Raw genomic sequence first — 22,197 nt, 5'->3', positions numbered from 1 at the left:
TCTCCTTGCCTTTTTTGATCACTTACTGTGTAATGAGTGCACCCTCGCAGTCAGAGCCGAGCCACCTTCATCTCTGCCAGGGATGCTATAGGCCTTCTGCAAGGACTGCACTTTCTTTCTTAGGCCCTACTATCCATTCTTTACACTTGTAGATCTTTCAAAACAAATCAGACCATGTTGCTCACTTGTCTCAACTTCCAGGTTAGCATCTCAGAATTTGAAAATGACACCCACTGGAGCCCTGGGGCAGTGGTTTCAGCCAACCTCTACACCCTCTGGCTCTCTCTTCCCTGCTCGGCCTCCTGGAATCCTAATACTGCCCGGCACAGCTCCAGACCCCTCCACATTGTAGACCAGGCTACGTGAGGAGACTGTATCTGAAACATACCCTACTCAACTCAGCAGCTCTGTCCTTGATCTCTGCCTGGACTATTCTTTCTCCTAGACCTTGACATGCAAACTCTATTTCACCCCTTGATTCCTAATAGTCACCTGGTTATCTGTACTCTCCTCTGCAGGTCTTTCTTGTTACTCTTTACCACCTCAACCAGTTAATCTTTTTGGTAGCACTTGTTATAAACTATAATTACCTCTTTTTTCAAAAAGTATATTAATTTTCTAATTGATGGAAATTGCTTTACAATTTTGTGTTGCTTTCTGCTGTAAAACAACACAGATCAGTCATATATGTGTGTGTGTGTGTGTGTGTGTGTGTATCCCTTCCCTCCCTCCCCTGCCTCCATCCCCACCCCATACTGCTCTGCTCTAGGTCATCACAGAGCACCAGTCTGGGCTCCCTGTGTTATTTAGCAACTTCCCACTAATTCTTTTATACATGATAGTGTTTATATATCAGTGCTCTTCTCTCTGTAATTGCCTCTTTCATTTTGTCTGTCTGCCATGGTTAGAGTGGATGCTCCTATAGGTCAAAGCCCTGGTCTCGCTCTCCACTCTATGGGCCTAGGCATTTTTCTGGTAGACAGTAGGTACTCAATTACTACTATTGATTGAATGAATAAAACACCATTTCTTCCACTGAAGAAGTCATAGTGGTAAACGCTTCTGGGAGATACCTACTGAAGGTCCTATAGCTTTTAAGGACATTCCAGACAACCCACTGGGAAAGTTATAGGGAGCTTCAGAGATGAATAAGCTGATTATTCATTTTGTCAACATATGAATTTGAAGTTTGGCAACCTTAATTTTTTTTATTATTATTGTGTGCTTTAGAACAGTTGGCTAATAGCCCTTTACTCCTGAAGTAGAGTTTTCCCTTTTTTGTTTTACTTTTGTTTAATAAATGTGCTAAATGGCTCCCTTAGTTATGGTAGGAATATCTCAAACCAGCTTAAGGAAAGAAGATAATTTGTTAGATGGCACAAATAATTTTCAAAGGGAGGGTTGAGCAAATAAACCATAAATTTGGGGAGGTAGTTTTGCTCAGCACTCAAATGCTGCCACGGCCACCCCTGCCTCTGCTCTATTTCCCCTTGCATTTTGACTTGCTTTTCTTTTCCTTTTTTTTTTTTTGCAGACTCACTTTCAGGTAGTTCCTACACTCATACCTCTTGGGTAATATAAGCATAGTTGGGTCAATTTTCCCAATTATGGTGCTAAGTCTCAGGGAAGAACTCTGGATGGTCCATTTTTGTGTCACATGTCCATTAGGTGTGCTTGGTCAACTAATGCTGGGGTGAGCTCTTGTAAGAACATGGAAACTCCTGTGGGAAATATGTGATTAAATATAGGAGCTGAACCATTAAAAAAAAATGGAATAATACCATTTGCAGTAACATGGATGCAGTTAGCAATGATCAAACTAAGTGAAGTAAGCCAAAAAGAGAAATACAAATACCATATGATGTCACTTTTATGTGGAATCTAAAATATGAACAAATGAACCTATTCTGAAACAGAATCATGTGGTTGCCAAGGGGAAGGGGATTGGAGGGGAGGGATGGAGTGGCAGGTTAGGATTAGCAGGAGGTAAGCTTTTACATGGCTTCCCTGATAGCTCAGTTGGTAAAGAATCTACCTGCAATGCAGGAGACCCCAGTTTGATTCCTGGGTTGGGATGATCCACTGGAGAAGGGATAGGCTACCCACTCCAGTATTCTGACCTGGAGAATTCCATGGACTATACAGTCCATGGGGTTGCAAAGAGTCGGATGACTGAGCGACTTTCACTTTCTTTCAAACTTTCAGATATAGAATGGAGAGACAACAAGGTTCTACCGTATAGCATAGAGAACTGTATAGAATACAGTTCTATACAATATAGAATATCCCTATGATACACCATAGTGGAAAAGAATATTTGAAAAAAAAGAAAGAAACCGTCGGAGCTGAAGTCGTTAAAGGAGAGTTGCTATTCCCAGGAAAGGGAAGATATGATTGGGAGAATAAGAGAGTGGTTTTGTTACTTAAGTAAAAAGTCTTTATTGTACTATTTTTAAAAACTCTCCATAGGCACCTCTGGGTAAGTGGAAACTGATGAGCAAAATATCCTCTTACAGAGTTGGAAGTGGTTTTTAGGAGATTTGGAAAACAAGAGGGTTTTCAGCCCTATATACAGAGACTATACTTAGAGTACAATTTTGTTCTGCTCCCAAGAGACCTAGTTTGGTGGTCTGAAGTGGATCTGTGTCTCTATTACAATACAGCCAACACTTTTGATGTTTTCTGTAAACTGACTTCCCTTTCTGACCTCCTTCCTTTCCTGCTTGCAGATTGTGCTTGAGAACAGTAGCCGAGAAGATAAGCATGAATGTCCCTTTGGCCGCAGTAGTATAGAGCTGACCAAGATGCTGTGTGAAATCCTGAAAGTGGGCGAGCTGCGTAAGTACCCTCATTTCCCACAGGGTATGAAGCTTGGCAGAGATCCAGCTTCTGGGGGTGCCCACCTACAGTCAGGGTTCCCAAGGTGCTGACAGCTGAGCATGGGCATCATTCCCATGGACCAAACATTCTTTAACTCGGGTTTCCCGTGTATGTATTTCTGCATGTCTGCTCTAGGAATAAATACTAAAATCTACAGGAATGGAAAAATGTGCAGGTATTGTGACCAAATTTAAAATATTGTAAGAGTGTATATTGCTCTGTTTAGGAAAAGATCTATGGGTTTCTTTTTTAAAATTCCAGTTTTAAGCTACCAGTAGATCATTTTCTTTTTGCTTTTTGAAACATCTTTCTTATATAAAGAAAAATGGCACACTTTAATGAAATTCTCTTGCTTCCAAGTATTTTACTTGCTTATAATCCTTTCTCTATGAAAGATAGAATTATTGAAGGAAATGAGTAGCTGTGTGGTCAGAAATATGCTTATTGCTCTTTTCCTCCCTTACACAGTGTTACAGAATTTAAGAGAGGATACCTAGAAATAGAGAGCATGATAATTCTCTTGGCTTTTGCTCCCTTGCATAATTTGGTTTTAACCAGTTAAGGCAAATCTGATTTAACCTGGCCTGCAATCATTGTTAACACTGAGTCTCCCTATAGCAGCTAAATTCCATTCCCTATAACAGCTATAGACCCGACACACATATAAATCTTTTCTTGTAGACTTAATAACATAGGCATCAGCAAAAGCTGTTTATACCAGAGGAATGTCTAGTGTTTGGTATTATTGTGAAAGCATAAATATTTAGTCACCTGTTTGAGAGCATAAAATAATGGTCTATAATGATTGATGGGAAGGAATCTAAAGATGAAATTGGAAAGGGGGTTATGTTTTATTTACAATGTAAAACTGACTACTATCACTGCTAAGGTAAATTTTAAAAATGTAGAACTTAATAAGGAAAAAAGCTAAGAATTTGAGCCTGTTTGACCAAGCACAGTGAGTGTTATCATCCTCCCAATGTGGGTGGGGGAAAGAAACCAAATTGGGTGCGGAACTCCCATGAAAGGTCATTACTTTCAGGTCATTACAAAGCCCAAATTAGGTCATTTTTGCATTAAAAGAGTAACAACCTATCCTGAGAGATGTCTGTGTAGTCTGTTTGGGTTCACTTATCACCAATGCTAACATTTCATTTTTACTTTAATCCTTGACCTGAGTTATCCTTCCTACTCATTTCACTAACTTGTAGAGACTTATGTCTGCTGTGCAGCTTACTAGGTATTCCACTGAAGAATTAAAGTCCTGAGTCAAAAAAATCCTCCTGAATTCCTCAGTCTGATAAGCATGACTATTTCCTGTTTATCTCAATTTGATGGGGAAAAGTCTAGAAAGTCACTTGCTAAAAGACACTGATGACTATCCAAGATTTTCAGAAACGTGAACAGTCACGCTCTGCTTGGCTGGTATATCCTGTGTCCAGATTACTGCCTTGCAATGTCCTTTTCCTGTCCTGCCTTCATTTTTGTCTGCCCCAGTGGCCTGCTTTGGCTATCCTACTCTCATCTTGATGATAGCAGAAGGTAAGCTCTTGTGTGCTTTGACTGTCATACCCAGCTTTCTGCTTTTCTCCTTTGCCCAATGGGCATGTGTCCATTATGCTACAAGTTAGCACAGAGCAGAAATATGGTAGACTAGAGGGAGAATGTTGGGGACAACAGGCAGCGGGATTCTGTCTTGGCTACTTATGACATTTGTGTCCTTGAGTAACGAGTAGCAAACTTCACTACATGCTCATATTCCTACATTTTCCCAGAAAGGGTTGGGGTGATGGTTTGAGTAGTTGCATTCATTTTGGCTTGATCACAAGTAACTTTGGTGTCTGAAATTGCAAGGGTTAAGTATGAGAGGAGTACCCTAGGAATAGGCAGTATTCAACCTCGGGAAACTAACTTGGACAGGATGGCCACATTTCAGGCTATATGTGGGCAAGATTAATGTGTATCTGATTTGGACTCTCCTCCCTGTCAATGGTGCCCCATCTGGTGTGTGGACAAGAACTTTTGTGACAGGAGTCTAAGCAGAGCATGCTGTTCATGTAAATGTCAGCTCTGTGCTTTGAGGGAGGGAATTGGTATAGATTAGGGGCTGACCTCTGCCTGGTATAGAGCACCCTCCCCAGATTTTTGAAGACCTGGTAGTCAAGCCAGGAACCAGGAGAGAATCCCATTCTGTGGGCTGAGGTAATCAAGTAAGAATGAAGGCAAATACCTTTGGGATCCCTGGAGGTGTTCCAGACACTATGCACCATTTCAGAAGGTGAGAACCTTCTGCTGCAGAGAAGGCCTCCAATATGCTGCTGCAACTTGCTTAGCACCAGGTCAGGTCTGGTTTCTGACATCTCCATGGCAGGCTTCCTTTCCTCTAAGATGAAAAATGCATCTATTCATTTGTTTAATAAAAATCTACTGATTAATTACAATATGCCAGAGACAATGTTGAACACTGTAGGTGCAAAGGTGAACCAGATATGGTCTCTGTCCCCAGGAATCAGTCTTCCACTTGAGAAAGTATATGAGTTGAAACTGATGTTTTTTCCTCTTAGCTATAAATGTGTGTTTATATATCCATAAATACATGTGTATATATATATATATATACACACACACACCCATTATCTGATCTAAAGCATAATTTTCAAATTTCGATAGTTGAGCTTTCAGGATGACCTGTGTTCACCCTCTACTGACTGCAGAGCCCATTTCTGACATTTTGCAAGCCTACAAAAGACCCCCACATTTCTGAAGTCTTCATGCCCAAATTGGTTGTTTTCTACTCATAAAATATTAAAGGATTGCTACATTCTGATTGAGTGCTAGATAGCAAATGATGAAACACCCTGGAGTAAGAGGAAAATTGCTTTTTAATGGATTGCCTTTTGTTTGTTGCCATATTAAATAAGTTACTAATAGAAAAAGTAAATTTAAGCATACCCTTACGTTGGAGGAGATGTCTGTTTTTCTTCTGAGGAAAATTAGGTTCACACACAAATCCGTCTCCCTTTGGTCTGTGTGTGTTTGCTTTTCTCCATTCCCAAATCAATGATTTGTGTTAATAATTGACCGGGAAGATCACGGTCACATTACGTCTATGAGCAAGTACTGAGACGAAAGAAGTACTAATTAAAATTCTAACTCATTTTTCTACAGTAGTAGGAAGATTCAATTTTCTAGAAATGTTTTGCCTTTTGATTTAACTTAAGGTCTTTTGAGAGAACCCACTTCTGAAATACCAATTATATCTTAGTGTCTGAAGCAAACATATTAATGTTCAGTTAAATTACTAATACCTAATATTTATGCACAAGGTTTTTTTGGATTACTTTTTAAAAAAGCATTGTTTTTCTACATCCCAATTATTGGCATTGTAAGACGCAAATGTTTAGTAGTGTAGTCTATAAAACAATGCCTCTTTATATTCTCAGAGCACTTTATCAAGGTATTTAATTGAAGTCTGTAATACCCCCAGGAGTTAACCAAGATCAATAGCATCTATTTTGATTAATGAAGAGAAGACTTGTGCTTTCTGCCTATTGTCTAAGGTCACTGAATTCAAACTGGTGTTCAGGTTGCTCAAAGAGTGGTTCAGAAAGAGGCAGGGAAGTCAAGTGTTTGCATTTTGGCATCTGAATGACCTAATTTGAATCATAGCTCAGCTATTAATCAGATGCCTTGGGCATGCTTCTCTCTGTTCTGAGCTTTCTGGTTCCTTATCCATAAAATAAAGATACTGTCAACTGCATATAATTGTTGGGAGGGTTAAATGAGATCTTGGATGTGCTTTAGTTGGAAGATGATAGTCTTTTTTTCAAGTGATAGGATTTTACTTCCCATAAACAAACAAACTGCCAAGTTAAGCCAAGAAGGGAAAGTGCTCTGATTTAAGTGACAACTGGAAGCAAGATCTGCAACCATATCCTTTGTTTCTTCATTCTGTACATTCTGTTGTTATTGTTCAGTCACTCAATCATGTCTGACTCTTCTGACCTCCACGGACTGCAGCACACCAGGCCTCCCTGTCCTTCACCATCTCCTGGAGCATGCTCAAACTCATGTCTGTTGAGTCAGTGATACCATCCAACCATCTCATCCTCTGTCGTCCCCTTCTCCTCATGCCTTCAATCTTTCCCAGCATCAGGGTCTGTTCTAATGAGTTGGCTCTTCACTTCAGGTGGCCAAAATATTGGAGGTTCAGCTTCAGCATCAGTCCTTCCAATGAATATTCAGGATTGATTTCCTTTAGAACTGACTGGTTTGATGCTGGCTTTCTTCATGGGGCTTGTTTGAGGCACTTGTGTTCTCTTAGTTTCAATTTTAAAAACCACAAAAAGAAGAATCCTATTGACCTAGAGGTAGTCTCACATCCCCGTGGCCTGGGTTGTAGAATTGTCAGCCCCATGTAGAAGAATATTGAAGTAGAGGGAGAACGTTTTCAAAAGGAGAGGTGTGTTTGTGAATGTGGGATGGGTGAGAATAGGCGAAAGCAGGAAATGGTTTCCTTACAAAGGAAAGGAGGCATGATACAGGCTAATCGATTCGTTATGAAGAAACCCTGCTCCTAACAGGAGCTAACAATGATAACTGTTGTTTTTGCTTTTGTAGTACTGTTTCAAAAGCAATAATAAGCTTTTTAGGAATGCAAAGAAAATTTGATTTCTGACACAAATAGGTTAATTACTTATCCTCTGGATAAGGATCCAACAGATAAGTTATATTCCAATTGCAGTTAGAGCTAGGATATTTATTTTTTATTTCGCATTCATTCAATAGCTAGAGCTCTTCCTCTATGTTGTTATTTAGTCACTAAGTGGTACCTCTTTTGAGACCCCATGGGTCCAGCCAGGTTCCTCTGTCCATGGAATTCTCCAGGCAAAAATGCTGGAGTGGGTAGCCATTTCCTTCTCCAGGAGATCTTTCTGACCCAAGGATTGAACCCGGGTCTCCTGTTTGGCAGGAGGATTCTTTACCATGGAGCCACCTGGGAAACCTATACTGATGACGAGGACTTAGAACACACACTTCATCCTCTAGCAGTTCACGCACTGACTGGAGAGTCTTTCATGTAAACAAATAATTATAAAGCATCTTACTATTTGTAGATTACATTTAAGATATGTTAATGTTCCTAGGGGCATTGTTTAGTTATTTTGTTCATGGAAAGCCATGCAGGCTGAGAAGGGATATGACATCGCTCAAGAAGAGACTTTTTTTCATTTTAATTTAATTTTTACTGAAGGATAATTGCTTTACAGAATTTTATTGTTTTCTGTCAAACCTCAACATGAATCAGCCATAGGTATACATATTTCCCCTCCCTTTTGAACCTCCCTCCCATCTCCCTCCCCATCCCACCCCTCTAGGTTGATCCAGAGCCCCTGTTTGAGTTTCCTGAGCCATACGGCAAATTCCTGTTGGCTATCTATTTAACATATGATAATGTAAGTTTCCATGTTACTCTTTATATGCATCTCACCCTCTCCTCCCCTCTCCCCATGTCCATAAGTTTATTCTCTAGGTCTGTTTCTCTGCTGCTGCCCTGTAAATAAGTTCTTCAGTACCATTTTTCTAGATTCTGTATATATGTGTTAGAATACGATATTTATCTTTCTCTTTCTGACTTACTTCACTCTGTATAATAGGTTCCAGGTTCATCCACCTCATCATAACTGACTCAAATGTGTTCCTTTTTACGGCTGAGTAATATTCCATTGCGTATATTACCACACCTTCTTTATCCGTTCATCTCTCAATGGACATCTAGGTTGCTTCCATGTTCTAGCTATTGTAAATAGTGCTGCAATGAACAATGGGATACGTGTGTTCTTTTCAGTTTGGGTTTCCTCAAGGTATATGCCTAGGAGTGGGATTGCTGGGTCATATGGTGGTTTTATTCCTAGTGTTTTAAGGAATCTCCATACCGTCTTCCATAGTGGCTGTATCAGTTCACATTCCCACCAACAGTGCGAGAGTGTTCTTTTTTCTCTAAACCCTCTCCAGCATTTATTGTTTGTAGACATTTTGATGATGGCCATTCTAACTGGTGTAAGGTGATATCATTGTAGTTTTTACTTGCATTTCTCTAATAATGAGTGATGTTGAGCATCTTTTCATGCATTTGTTAGCCATCTGTATGTCTTCTTTGGAGACATGTCTGTTTAGGTCTTTTTCCCACTTTTTGATTGGGTCGTTTGTTTTTCTGGCATTGAGTTGTATGAGCTGCGTGGGTATTTTGGAAATTAATCCTTTGTCAGTTGTTTCATTTGCTATTATTTTCTCCCATTTAGAGGGTTGTCTTTCACCTTGCTTATAGTTTCCCTTGCTGTGCAAAAGCTTTTAAGTTTAATCAGGTCCCACTTATTTACTTTTGTTTTTATTTCTGATACTCTAGGAGGTAGGTCATAGAGGATCTTGCTTTCATTTATGTCGAGTGTTCTGCTTATGTTTTCCTCTAGTTTTGGTCTTACATTTTTGTAGTTTCTATTCTTACATTTATGTCTTTAATCCATTTTAAGTTTATCTTTGTGTCTGGTGTTAGGAAGTATTCTAATTTCATTCTTTTACATGTAGCTGTCCAATTTTCCCAGCACAATTTATTGAAGATGTTGTCTTTGCCCCAGTGTATACTCTTACCTCCTTTGTCAAAAATAAGGTACCCATAGGTGTGTGTGTTTATTTCTGGGCTTTCTATCTTGTTCCATTGGTCTATATTTCTGTTTTTGTGCCACTACCATACTGTCTTGATGACTGTAGCTTTGTAGTATAATCTGAAGTCAGGAAGGTTGATTCCTCCAGCTCCATTCTTCTTTCTCAAGACTGCTTTGGCTATTCGGGTCTTTTGTGTTCCCATATGAATTGTGAAAGTTTTTGTTCTAGTTCTGTGAAAAATGCTATTGGTAATTTGATAGGGATCTCATTGAATCTGTAGGTTGTGTTTGGTAGTATAGTCATTTTCACAACATTGATTCTTCCTACCCAGGAACATGGAATATCTCTCCATCTATTTATGTCATCTTTGATTTCATTTTTTGTGTCTTATAGTTTTCTATGTACAGTTCTTTTTGTCTCCATAGGTAAGTTTATTCCTAGATATTTAATTCTTTTATTGCAATGGCAAATAGGATTGATTCCTTAATTTCTTTCTGATTTTTCATTGTTAGTATATAGAAATGCAAGTTACTTCTGTGTATTGATTTTGTATCCTGCAACTTTGCTAAATGCACTGATTAACTCTAGTAATTTTCTGATACTGTCTTTAGGGTTTTCTATGTACAGTATCATGTCATCTGAAAACAGTGAGATCTTTGCTTCTTCTTTTCTGATCTGGATTTATTTTATTTCTTATTCTTCTCTGATTGCTGTAACTAGGACTTCCAAAACTATGTTTAATAATAGTGGTGAAACTGGAGACCCTTATCTTGTTCCTGATCTTAGGGGAAATACTTTCAGTTTTTCACCATTGAGAATAATGTTTGCTTTAGGCTTATCATATATGGCCTTTACTCAATTGAGGTAGGTTCCTTCTATGCCCATTTTTTGAAGAGTTTTAATCATAAATGGGTGCTGAATTTTGTCAGATGCTTTTTCTGAATCTGTTGAGATTATCATATGATTTTTATCTTTCAATTTGTTAATATGGTATATCACATTGATTGATTTGCGTATATTAAAGAATCTTGCTTTCCTGGAATAAACCCAACTTGATCATGGTGTATGAGCTTTTTGATGTGTTGCTGATTTCTATTTGCTAAAATTTTTTTGAGGATTTTTGCATCTATGTTCATCAGTGATATTGGCCTGTAGTTTTCTTTTTCTGTGTTGTCTTTGTTTGGTTTGGTATCAGGGTGATGGTGGCCTTGTAAAATGAGTTTGGAAGTGTTCCTTTCTCTGCAGTTTTTTGAAAGAGTTTTAGAAGGATACGCACTAGCTCTTCTCTAAATGTTTGATAGAATTCTCCTGTGAAGCTATCTGGTCCTGGGCTTTTGTGTTTTGGGGAAATTTTTTTATCACAGCTTCAATTTCAGTGCTTGTAATTGGGCTGTTGATAATTTCTATTTCTTCCTGGTTCAGTCTTGGAAGATTGAACTTTTCTAAGAATCTGTCCATTTCTATCCATTTTATTGCCATATAGTTGTTCATAATAGTCTCTTATAATCCTTTGTATTTCTGCATTATCTGTTGTAACCTTTCCTTTTTAATTTCTAATTTTGTTGATTTGATTCTTCTCTCTTTTTTCCTTGATGAGGCTGGCTAAAGGTTTGTCAATTTTAAGAACCAGCTTTTAGTTTAATTAATCTTTACTATTGTTTCTTTCATTTCCTTTTCATTTATTTCTGCTTGGATCTTTGTGATTTATTTCCTTCTACTAATTTTGGGGGTTTTTTGTTCTTTTTTTTCCAGTTGTTTTAGGTGAAAGTTAGGTTGTCTATTCGATTTTTTCCTTCTTTCTTGAGGTAAGATTGCTATAAACTTCCCTCTTGGAACTGCTTTTGCTGCATCCAATAGGTTTTGAGTTGTGTTTTCATTGTCATTTGTTTCTAGAAATTTTTTGATTTCCCTTTGGATATCTTCAGAAACTTGTTGGTTATTTAGAAATGTGTTGATTAATCTCCATGTGTTTGTGTTTCTTACAGTTTTTTTCTTATAATTGATTTCTAGTCTTATAGCATTGTGGTCAGAGAAGACGCTTGATACGATTTCAGTTTTCTTATATTTACTGAGGTTTGATTTGTGACCCAAGATGTGATCTATACTGGAGAATGTTCCATGTGTACTTGACAAGAAGGTGTATTCTTCTGCATTTGGATAGAATGTCCTGAAGGTATCACTGAGATCCATCTCATCTAATGTATCATTTAAGACTTGTGTTTCCTTATTAATTTTCTGTTTTGATGATCTGTCCATTGGTGTGAGTGGGGTGTTAAGGTCCCCTACTATTATTGTGTCACTATCAATTTCTCCTTTTATGTCTGTTAGAGTCTGTCTTATGTATTGAGATGCTCCTATGTTGGGTGCATAGATATTTACAATTGTTATGTCTTCCTCTTGGATTGATCCCTTGATCATTATGTAGTGTCCTTCCTTATCTTTTATAATCTTCTTTATTTTAAGGTCTATTTTGTCTGATATGAGAATTGCTACTTCAACTTTCTTTTGCTTCGCATTTGCAGGGGATATATTTTTCCATCCTCTCACTTTCAGTCTATATGTGTCTTGAGGTCTGAAGTCGGTTTCTTGTACACATCATATATATGGGTCTTGTTTTTTATCCATTCAGCCAGTCTGTGTCTTTTGGTTGGAGCATTTAATCCATTTACATTTAAAGTAATTATTGATATATATGTTCCAATTCAGAGAAGGAAATGGCAACCCACTCCTGTACTCTTGCCTGGAAAATACCATGGGTGGAGGAGCCTGGTAGGCTATAGTCCATGGGGTCACAAAGAGTCGGACAGGACTGAGCGACTTCACTTTCTTTCTTTCTCTAGTTCCTTTTGGAGAAGGAAATGGCAACCCACTCCAGTGTTCTTGCCTGGAGAATCCCATGGATGGAGGGGCCTGGTGGGCTGCAGTCTATGGGGTTGCAAACAGTTGGACATGACTAAGTAACTAACACACACACATGTTCCAGCTGCTATTTTCGTAGTTGTTTGGGGTTGATTTTGTAGATTTTTTTTTTTTCCTCTCGTATTTCTTGACTGTATAAGTCCCTTTAACATTTGTTGTAAAGCTGGTTTGGTGGTGCTGAATTCTGTTAACTTTTGCTTATCTGAAAAACATTTTATTTCTCCATCAATTTTGAATGAGATCCTTGCTGGGTACAAGGATTTGGTTGTAGAGTTTTTTGCTTTCAGTACTTTAAATATATCCCGCCATTCCCTTCTGGCCTGCAGAGTTTCTGCTCAAAGATCAGCTGTTAAGCATATGGGGTTTCCCTTCTATGTTACTTGTTGCTTCTCCCTTGCTGCTTTTAATATTCTTTCTTTGTTAGTTTGATGAGTATGTGTCTTGGCATGTTTCTACCTGGGTTTATCCTGTATGGGACTCTTTGTGCCTCTTGTACTTGACTGACTATTTCCTTTTCCATGTTGGGGAAATTTTCAACTATAGTCTCTTCAAAATTTTTCTCATACCCTTCCTTTTTCTCTTCTTCTGCTGCTGCTGCTGCTGCTAAGTCATTTCAATCGTGTCCAACTCTGTGTGACCCCACAGACAGCAGCCCACCAGGCTCCCCCATCCCTGGGATTCTCCAGGCAAGAACACTGGAGTGGGTTGCCATTTCCTTCTCCAATGCATGAAAGTGAAAAGTGAAAGTGAAATCATTCAGTCGTGTCCAACTCTTAGCGACCCCACGGACTGCAGCCTACCAGGCTCTTCCATCCATGGGATTTTCCAAGCAAGAGTACTGGAGTGGGGTGCCATTGCCTTCTCCGCTTCTTCTTCTGGGGCCCCTATAATTTGAATGTTGGTGTATTTGATATTGTCCCAGAAGTCCCTGAGACTGTCCTCAGTTCTTTTCATTCTTTTTACTTTATTCTGCTCTTCAGAAATTATTTCCACCATTTTATCTTCCAGCTCAATGATTCATTCTTCTGCTTCAGATATTCTGCTATTGATTCTTTTTAGAGTATTTTTAGTTTCAGTAATTGTGTTGTTTGTCTCTGTATGTTTATTCTTTAATTCTTCTAGGCTTTGTTAATTGATTCTTGCATTTTCTCCATTTTGTTTCAAGGCTTTTGATCCTCTTTACTAGCACCATTCTGAATTCTTTTTCAGGTAGTTCCTATTTCCTCTGCATTTATTTGGACCGCTGTGTTTCTAGTTTGTTCCTTCATTTGTGTAGTGTTTCTCTGCCTTTTCATTATTCTTTTTTTAACTTATTGTGTTTGAGGTCTCCTTTTCCCAGCCTTCAAGGTTGAATTCTTTCTTCCTTTTCGTCTCTGCCCTCCTAAGGTTGGTCCAGTGGTTTGTGTAAGCTTCGTATAGGGTGAGATTTGTGCTGGATTTTTGTTTGTTTTCCCTCTGACGGGCAAGGCTGAGTGAGGTGGTAGCCCTGTCTGCTGATGATTGTGTTTGCACTTTGTTTTGTTCGTTGTTTAGATGAGGCATCCTGTACAGGGTGCTACTGGTGGTTCAGTGCTGCTGGGTCTTGTATAGACGTGGTTTCCCTTGTGTGAGTGCTCACTATTTGATACTCCCTAAGATTAGTTCTCTGATAGTCTAAGGTCTTGGAGTCAGTGCTCCCACTCCAAAGCTCAGGGCTTGATCTCTGGTCAGGAACGAAGATTCCACAAATGGTTTGTTATGGCATTAAATGAGATTAAAACAAATGCCCAAAGATGAGAAACCAAAGATGAATCCCAGACAAATGGCAGTTACAAAATCAGGCAAATAATAATTAAAATAATGGAATATACACATTTACATATACACCCATGAGCAAAGTCAAAACAGTCCAACAAAAATAAAATATAGTAGACTGACCTGGCAAACAAAGGAAATAAAAAATTATATTTACCAGTTAAGAACAAAACTAACTAAAGCAGAAACTGGAAAACAAAACTAAAGCAAGGTGCCAAATGGGGAATAATGCAATGAAAACAAAACTAACAAATATGTTGAGAGGAAAGGAAAGAAAGAATAGATATGCAGAGTTAAACAGAGATAGATGAAGAAGATTTATATACATTAAATATTAACTGCAAGGGGAAAAGAACAATAGAAAAGGGAAACAAAGGAATAAGTGTAGAAAAGTAGATCTTAAAAAATTAGAAATTAAAATTATAAAAAAGAGAGGAAAAAAAAGAAGAAAAAAGAGGGAAAAAAGGAAAGCTTTACAGAACTGCAAAAGCCCAGTGTAGAGGCAGAGGTTTATAACAACAATAAAAAGTGTGACTGAATATACACATATACATATACAACCATAAGCAAAATCAATAGAGTCCAACAAAAATAAAGTACAATAGATTGACCCAGTGAACAAAGGAAACCAAAAATTGTATCTACCAGAACAAAACTAACAAAAGCACAAACTGGAAAATAAAACCAAAGTAAGGTGCCAATTGGGAAATAAAGCAATGAAAATAAAACTAATGTGTTAAGAGGAAGGAAAGAAAGAAAAGAAAGAATAGATATGCAAAGTTAAATAGAGGCAGATAAAGAAGATTTATATACATTAAAGATTAACTGCAAGGGGAAAAGAACAGTAGGAAAAAACAAAGGAATAAATGTAGAAAAAATACTAGGTTTAAAAATTTTTTTTTTAAATTAAAAACAGAGAAAAGAAAAAAAAAAAGGAAAACTCCACAGAACTGCAAATGCCCAGTGTAGAGGCAGAGGTTTCTAAGAACAATGAAATAATAATTAATAATAATTAATTATTAATTAACTGAGGGAAAAAAGCTCAAAAGCTCAATTAGATTTCATAGTGCCAATAAGGAGAAGGCAATGGCACCTCACTCCAGTACTCTTGCCTGGAAAAACCCATGGACGGAGGAGCCTGGTGGGCTTCAGTCCATGGGGTCGCTAAGAGTCAGACACGACTGAGCAACTTCCCTTTCACTTTTCACTTTCATGCATTGGAGAAGGAAGTGGCAACCCACTCCAGTGTTCTTGCCTGGAGAATCCCAGGGACGGGGGAGCCTGGCGGGCTGCCGTCTCTGGGGTCGCACAGAGTCGGACACGACTGAAGCGACTCAGCAGCAGCAGCAGCAGCAGTGCCAATAAAATCCATAGCTACAACAGAAGAGGAAAAACGGGGGAAAAAATTCCAAGAGAATCTACAGAACACGTCAAAACAGAATAATGTTTTTCTTGAGTCACTGCTGTAAGAGTCCTTTCCCTCGATGGAAGTCACAGTCCACCTTACTTCCCTAGGATGCCCTCCAACACGGTGCTGATCTCTGGACCTGCTGTGAGGGCAGCTCAGATTCTAATCTGGTCCTACTCCTGTGTTTTCTTGCCTCCAATGTCCACAGCTATCAGAACTAGTGCATTTATTTTTGTGGGAATTCTCAATGACCTTTTATATATTCCATAGATACAAAGTCTGCCTAGTTGATCGTGTGGATTTAATCTGCAGCTTGTACAGCTGGTGGGAAGGTTTTGGGTCTTCTTCTTCAGCCACGCTGCCCCTGGGTTTCAATTGTGGTTTTATTTCCACCTCTGCATGTGTGTCGTCCACTGGGGTTTGCTCCTGAAGCTGCCCTGGAGGACTTTGGTTTGCCCCTGTGAAGGCCAGATGTGGAGGTGGTGCAGCTCTTTGGGTCGCAGGTATTCTGGTAGCACCAGGTACTCAGGAAAGTTGGCAGCTAGGGCAGCAGGAAATACAGTGCTCTAGAAGGGTATGGCGTAGAAGGCGATGGCACCCCACTCTTGCCTGGAAAACCCCATGGACGGAGGAGCCTGGTGGGCAGTCCATGGGGTCACTAAGAGTCGGACATAACTGAGCGACTTCACTTTCACTTTTCAGTTTCATGCATTGGAGAAGGAAATGGCAATCCACTCCAGTGTTCTTGCCTAGAGAATCCCAGGGAAGGTGGAGCCTGGTGGGCTGCCCTCTATGGGCTCGCACAGAGTCGGACACGACTGAAGCGACTTAGCAGCAGCAGAAGGGTATGGCAACCAGTATTGGCCAATACGCTTCAGAATTCTTGCCTGGAGAACCCCGCTCCCTGACAGAGAAGCCTGGCAGGCCACAGTGTACAGGGTCACAAAGAGTCAGACACTACCAAAGTGACCCTGCGCGCATAGATGCAAGTCTTTTTTGCCTGTGGCAGTTCTGCCCCAGTGAGAGTTGAACATGAAAGTGGGGCAGCTGCTTAGCTTACAGGGACCCTGGCGGCACCAAGTGTGCAGGGACATGGACTGCCTCAGCTGCAGGAGTTATGACCCTATCAGAGTCTTTATTTGAGCCTCTTGTAGCTGCCAATCAGAAGGCCTGTTTGGCGAGTCTTTCTCCATAGCTCCGCCCATTCACGAACATAGAGAGCTCCCTTTCCTGGGGTCTTTCTCTGTTGTTTAGAGCGTCAGGCACATAGAGGGGCCCCTCTGGCTGGGGTCCTACACTGTAGATTCGTGCATCCGGCACTTAAAGGGGCATCCTGGGTGGCATCCTACTCTATAGTTAAGTGCATCAGGGGTTTGATGGGCTAGTCTCTTATTGTTCAGCTGCTGATGCTGGTGTGTGGGGCAAGAGAGGCTATGGTGATGTCTCCACCCCCTACACATGACTCAGCAGTATAGCCTTGCTTCCGTGGCTGACCATTTGCCTCCATAGGCATTTCCCACCACAATCTCCTCTCTTCCATTCGCGAGATCCATCTCTCCACAGTCAACAGCAGCCCTCGCCCTGGGATTGCTCCAGAATCTCTAAACTCTAGCTCCCAGCTGCTGCATCTTTCAGGGGACCTTCGTCCCTGTCTGGGGTATGTATGGCTGTGGCAAGGACTGTCTGATTCTCATTCCATTTAGGCTGCCACAGATCAGCTGTTTCACATTCAGCCTTAAATGTTTCTCCTCTGACTCAGACAATTGCCCTGATGTGGGGATCAGACCCCTGCTTCAGTTCCCCCACCCACCAAGGGCAGGTCCAGTGCTACTAACCCTCCTGTTTTTCCCCTAGTTCCTTCATCCTACCAAGTTTGCGTGGGTCTATATATTCTTTTCCGCTAGTCAGGTACTCCTGTCTGCTCTCAGCTGGTGTTCTGCATGCACTTCTGTGTCTGAAGGTTATTCCTGATGTATCCATGGAGAGAGATGTTTTCCACGTCCACCTGCTCCTCTGCCATCTTGTTCAAGAAGAGGTATCTGAGTGTGTGTAATCATGCAGATAAAGAAAAGAATAACCAGGCAGGCACGGTGGGAAGAAGCTGTTGAAAATTCCAGGGGGTTAGACCTGTAGGTGGAAAGACCAGGAGGTTTGGAGAATTCTGCAGTCTGCTCTTATCTGCTGGTTCCGCATCCTTGGATCCAACCAATCCTGGAACCATCCCTTGCAGATATGGAGGGCTTGTACTTCAGTATAGCAAAAGCAGGAAGCTTGAGGGAGCAGGCAAATGGAGGAGATTCTGACAGGAGAGGCAAGGATCAAGGTATAAGGATTTGCAGCACGGAGGTGTCTGGATTTCACCAGATAGTGGAGTGGGAACCAGTAGAAGAACTTTAACAATAAAAAGAAATGTTGCAGTCCTAAGCATAAAATTCTAGAACTAGATTATGTTTTCTGGGTGTGACAAGACCTTGCAAGCCTGACAATACGCAGTACCAGGACCAGAGACAAACTTATCTTACTCTAGCCTAGCACAGATAATGAATGGAGAGTCGATTAGGAGGTTTTCAGCTTCAGGTAATCAAAATCCCAACTCAAAATGGCCAACATAAGAAGAACATTTATTGAATGTCACAGCTTCAGACATGAGTAGGTTCTGGGGGTGGATATCTGTTTAGTGATGTCACCAAAGACCCAAGTTCTTTCCATCTTTTGGTTCTGCCATTCTTGGCATACCAAATTTGTTCTCGTGCTTATAGCAAAATGGCAGCTATCATCACATGGTCCAGAGGAACAAGAGGATGTGTCTTCCAGAGAATCTTTCTTAGGTGTCTAAGAATGTTTTCAAAAGCCCTTCAGATAAGATAGATGTGTTCAGGGTGGTGTGACTGTAGACCCAAAAGCCGTTTAGCAAACTTTTTCTCATGTATCTTTGGCCAGCACTGTGACCATTGCTTGTGTCAAACTCAGTCACTGAGAGGGAACTAGAACATGTAAAGGTCATAGAAATCATTAGCTTCTCCCAAGACTGAAACTAGTCTTCTCTGAGTGGCCATAGGATGATGGGTAGCTAAAGAAAATTGGCAAACTGCTCAAACCCTTAATTCTGTCCCTTTACTTTGAAACCTATTTTCTGCATTTTCTTTACTGCTGCAAAAAACTATAACAAATTGAATTAAGATTATAGCCCTGTGTCATTTTGCCTTTATTTGGAGTTGAGGAAATGCACTGTATTTTTTTAGGTCACAATATCAAAGGTTGCAGAAAAATGGAAATTGAAGTTTGATTATAATGTATTTCATTTTTCATCACTTTGCTACTAGAGCTCCACTACCTTATTCTCTTTTTAGCAAATGGATATTCCACTTCCTCAATTATGCCTTCGTGTGTGTTATTCTCCAGTGTGTTCTGAAGGGCAGGATGGACATACATTTATGATTGAAGCCTTCATATTTCTCTGAAATAACTTTGCCATCTTCAGCTGTTTGACTATACCATAATTAGATTAAAATTTAATAGCTACTTCTCTGTTTAAAAAAAAAGATACAAGAACAAAATCTGCATCACACACTATGAAAATTTTAAGCATTTTCTTGCCTTGTCTTTCAGTGGAAATATTTATTATCACATACCAGTGGTGCTGAGTGAAGCACCTTGTATAATTCATCACCCAGACACCTCTGCTTTAGCAAGTAAAAATAACACAGATGAGCAATCTGAAGGACTCTGGAGTGCACAACAATTAGAATAGACACTTAACTCTGGGACATTGGTGTTTTCGTACTTGGAGAAATACATCCATCACTTTCATTCTTAGAACATCCTGGCTAAAGCAAACTCAAGGAAATTAGCTTTTAACAATTAAACCTCTTAAGGACATTTTTCCTCCTAATACTAGCTTGTACCCATGATCCATGGCAAGTTGAAGCCTCTCAGATGTTGACTCTGTCTTAAATGTTTATATTCTACTTCTTTATAGTCTATACTTTCATACTCTATTTCAGCCTTAAGTTTAATGTAAGCAAATAAGCAAAAATTATTCAAGCCCTGAGCCTGGATTTAGGAAGTTACATGCACTTTTGCCCCAATTTAACATGTCATAGGAGAGAGTATGAAAGTCAGTCCAAAGTGGTTGTTTAAAATATATATAATGTAATATTACTCAGCCATAAAAAGGAACAAAATTAGGTCATTTGTGATGTGAATGGACCTAGAGTCTAGAAAGATGGTGCAGACAAGCCTGTTTGCAGGGCAGGAATAGAGATGCAGATGTAGAGAATGGAGATGTGACACAGCATGGGAAGGAGAGGGTGAGGCGAGTCGGGAGAGTAGGACTGACATATATACACTACCGTGTGTAAACCAGAAAACTGGTGGGAAGCTGCTGTATAACACGGGAGCCCAGCTCAGTGCTCCGTGATGATCTAGAGGGGTGGGATTGAAGGGGAGGGGTGGAGGGAGGCTCAAGAGGAAGAGGACATACGCATACATATAGTGCATATTCACTTCATTGTACAGCAGAAACTAACACAACATTTTAAAGCAGTTATACTCCACTAAAACTAAAATTAAACAATTGATATCAGGATTTATAACAGTAGTACCATGAGATAGAGGGCCTGATTCCTGTATCCAGCATCAGAAGCCCTGGTTGATAGACATCAGTGATTTTGTCTTTGTCATGATAGCCAGACATATTGCTCCTTAGTCTCCCATTTGTAACACAGGAAAATCATCATCATCTGAAAATCAGAGGAAGAACGTCAAAGTGTTTTGTTAACTATAAAATGCTGTCCTATTGAAGGAAGTACTTGAATATGCAGAGATTCAGAGACACTGAAATGCATCTCATCCCATAGCAAAGCCAGCTCTTTCTGTGCATCCAGTGGCTGTCATACGAATCTGAAGTTCTGGGGTGTTTTGTTGGTGTGTCAGAAGGCTGTCCTTGTATATCCTTCTGAATCACGGTGTAATGGTTGTCTCCATAGACACATGGTTGCTGAGAAAAATTAAGTTTGGCAGTTTGAAAGAATATATCAAGCACATCTCAATTATAAATGGATGAAAATAATTTATAGTTACAATAGGCTTTTTTAGGACTTGCCCTTTTTTACATTATTTTTGAGAAGATACATAGCTGGAAACAATCAGTATCCATTCCTCCTATCAAATTAGGTTATAGATTGAGAGGGAAGCCTGGTAGATTTGCCCGCCTCATGATGAGGAGAGACACAGACATACTGACAGGATACAGATGCCCGTTGTCACCTTCTGCCTTGTAGCAATATTTTTCATCCAGGTTCATCTTTAACATCCCATTTGGGTGACTGTTCTGATTCCTTCCTGAACTCCAGCTGTAACAGGATATCACATCCTCCTCTAAACTCCTAAAGCACTTTATCTGTGTCTCTTCTGTTGTACTTTCGACTACGTGAAGAGTTTTTACCTTATTTGTGGCCTTGTTTCCCCTACAAGTTGAGGTGGTTTACTGAAAAGTGTAAAGATAACTTGAAAATAATTAAATGGTGAAAACAAAAGCAATTAAAAAACAAAACAAAAAATAGATTATGAGTGTTTTCAAAATACATGTTATAAAGACCTTTGTATTGATAGTTACTAGCAGTGGACCTTGGGAGAAGGCAATGGCACCCCACTCCAGCACTCTTGCCTGGTAAATCCCGTGGACGGAGGAGCCTGGTGGGCTGCAGTCCATGGGGTCGCGAAGAGTCGGACACGACTGAGCAACTTCACTTTCACTTTTCCCTTTCATGCATTGGAGAAGGAAATGGCAACCCACTCCAGTGTTCTTGCCTGGAGAATCCCAGGAACGGGGGAGCCTGGTGGGCTGCCGTCTCTGGGGTCGCAGAGTCGGACACGACTGAAGCGACTTAGCAGCAGCAGCAGCAGTGGACCTTGAATTTGGCTCAAAGATCCGTTTATCTCAGGGAAGCCAAAGCAACTCAGTAACAAAGAAACAGAACAGTGCCCGTTACATCTGAATAAACTCCATATGAAAACTGAAATGCTAATTTCAATTAATCCAAAATGGTATTTGATAGCACTAATGTCATCTGTTAAAGACGGAATAGGATACATTCTTAGCATCATTTTGTAAACTACTACAATGCAACAAGCCAACATGATATTTAAAATGGTAATAACAAAATTGCTTTACCATTAAAATCTGGAACTAGAGTAGGATGCAAAGGATGCTGATAGACACAAATAGAGGTACAACACAGTGATAGAAACAAAGTACTTTAAATTATAGACAATAAAACTATCTAGAAATCCCTGAAGAAGCGATGGAAAGGCTGTTAGGATTAATATCATTTAGAAGAGTAGCTACATAGTGGATAAACAAAACTTTGTAACATTTCCATATGTCAGCAATAATTAGTTAATTATAAAATGGATAAAAAGGGTTTTTCTAGTAGTGGCAATAAAAATGTAAACTGCTTCGGAATAATCCTAACAGAAAACATCTTGGGACTAATGTGAAGAAAACTGTAAGAGTTTACCAAGATATGCAG

The 22,197-nt window shown here is 39.8% G+C and overlaps 1 protein-coding gene across 5 annotated transcripts in view; it reads left to right on the top strand.

Moving 5' to 3' along the window:
• Positions 1 to 22,197, top strand: part of ELMO1 (engulfment and cell motility 1) — a 585,429-nt gene that overhangs the window by 326,980 nt on the left and 236,252 nt on the right. For all 5 annotated transcript variants that reach the window (XM_005889093.3, XM_070369538.1, XM_005889094.3 and 2 more), the window contains one exon: positions 2,730 to 2,838. In XM_005889093.3, coding sequence (XP_005889155.1) covers positions 2,730 to 2,838 — 109 coding nt within the window. The remainder of the gene's footprint in view (positions 1 to 2,729; positions 2,839 to 22,197) is intronic.

The sequence above is a fragment of the Bos mutus genome, chromosome 4 (assembly GCF_027580195.1).
Source record: "Bos mutus isolate GX-2022 chromosome 4, NWIPB_WYAK_1.1, whole genome shotgun sequence".
NCBI classification, from domain to species: domain Eukaryota; kingdom Metazoa; phylum Chordata; class Mammalia; order Artiodactyla; family Bovidae; genus Bos; species Bos mutus.
The sequence above is the reverse complement of the archived record's forward strand: the minus strand, read 5'-3'. Positions and strand labels throughout refer to the sequence as shown.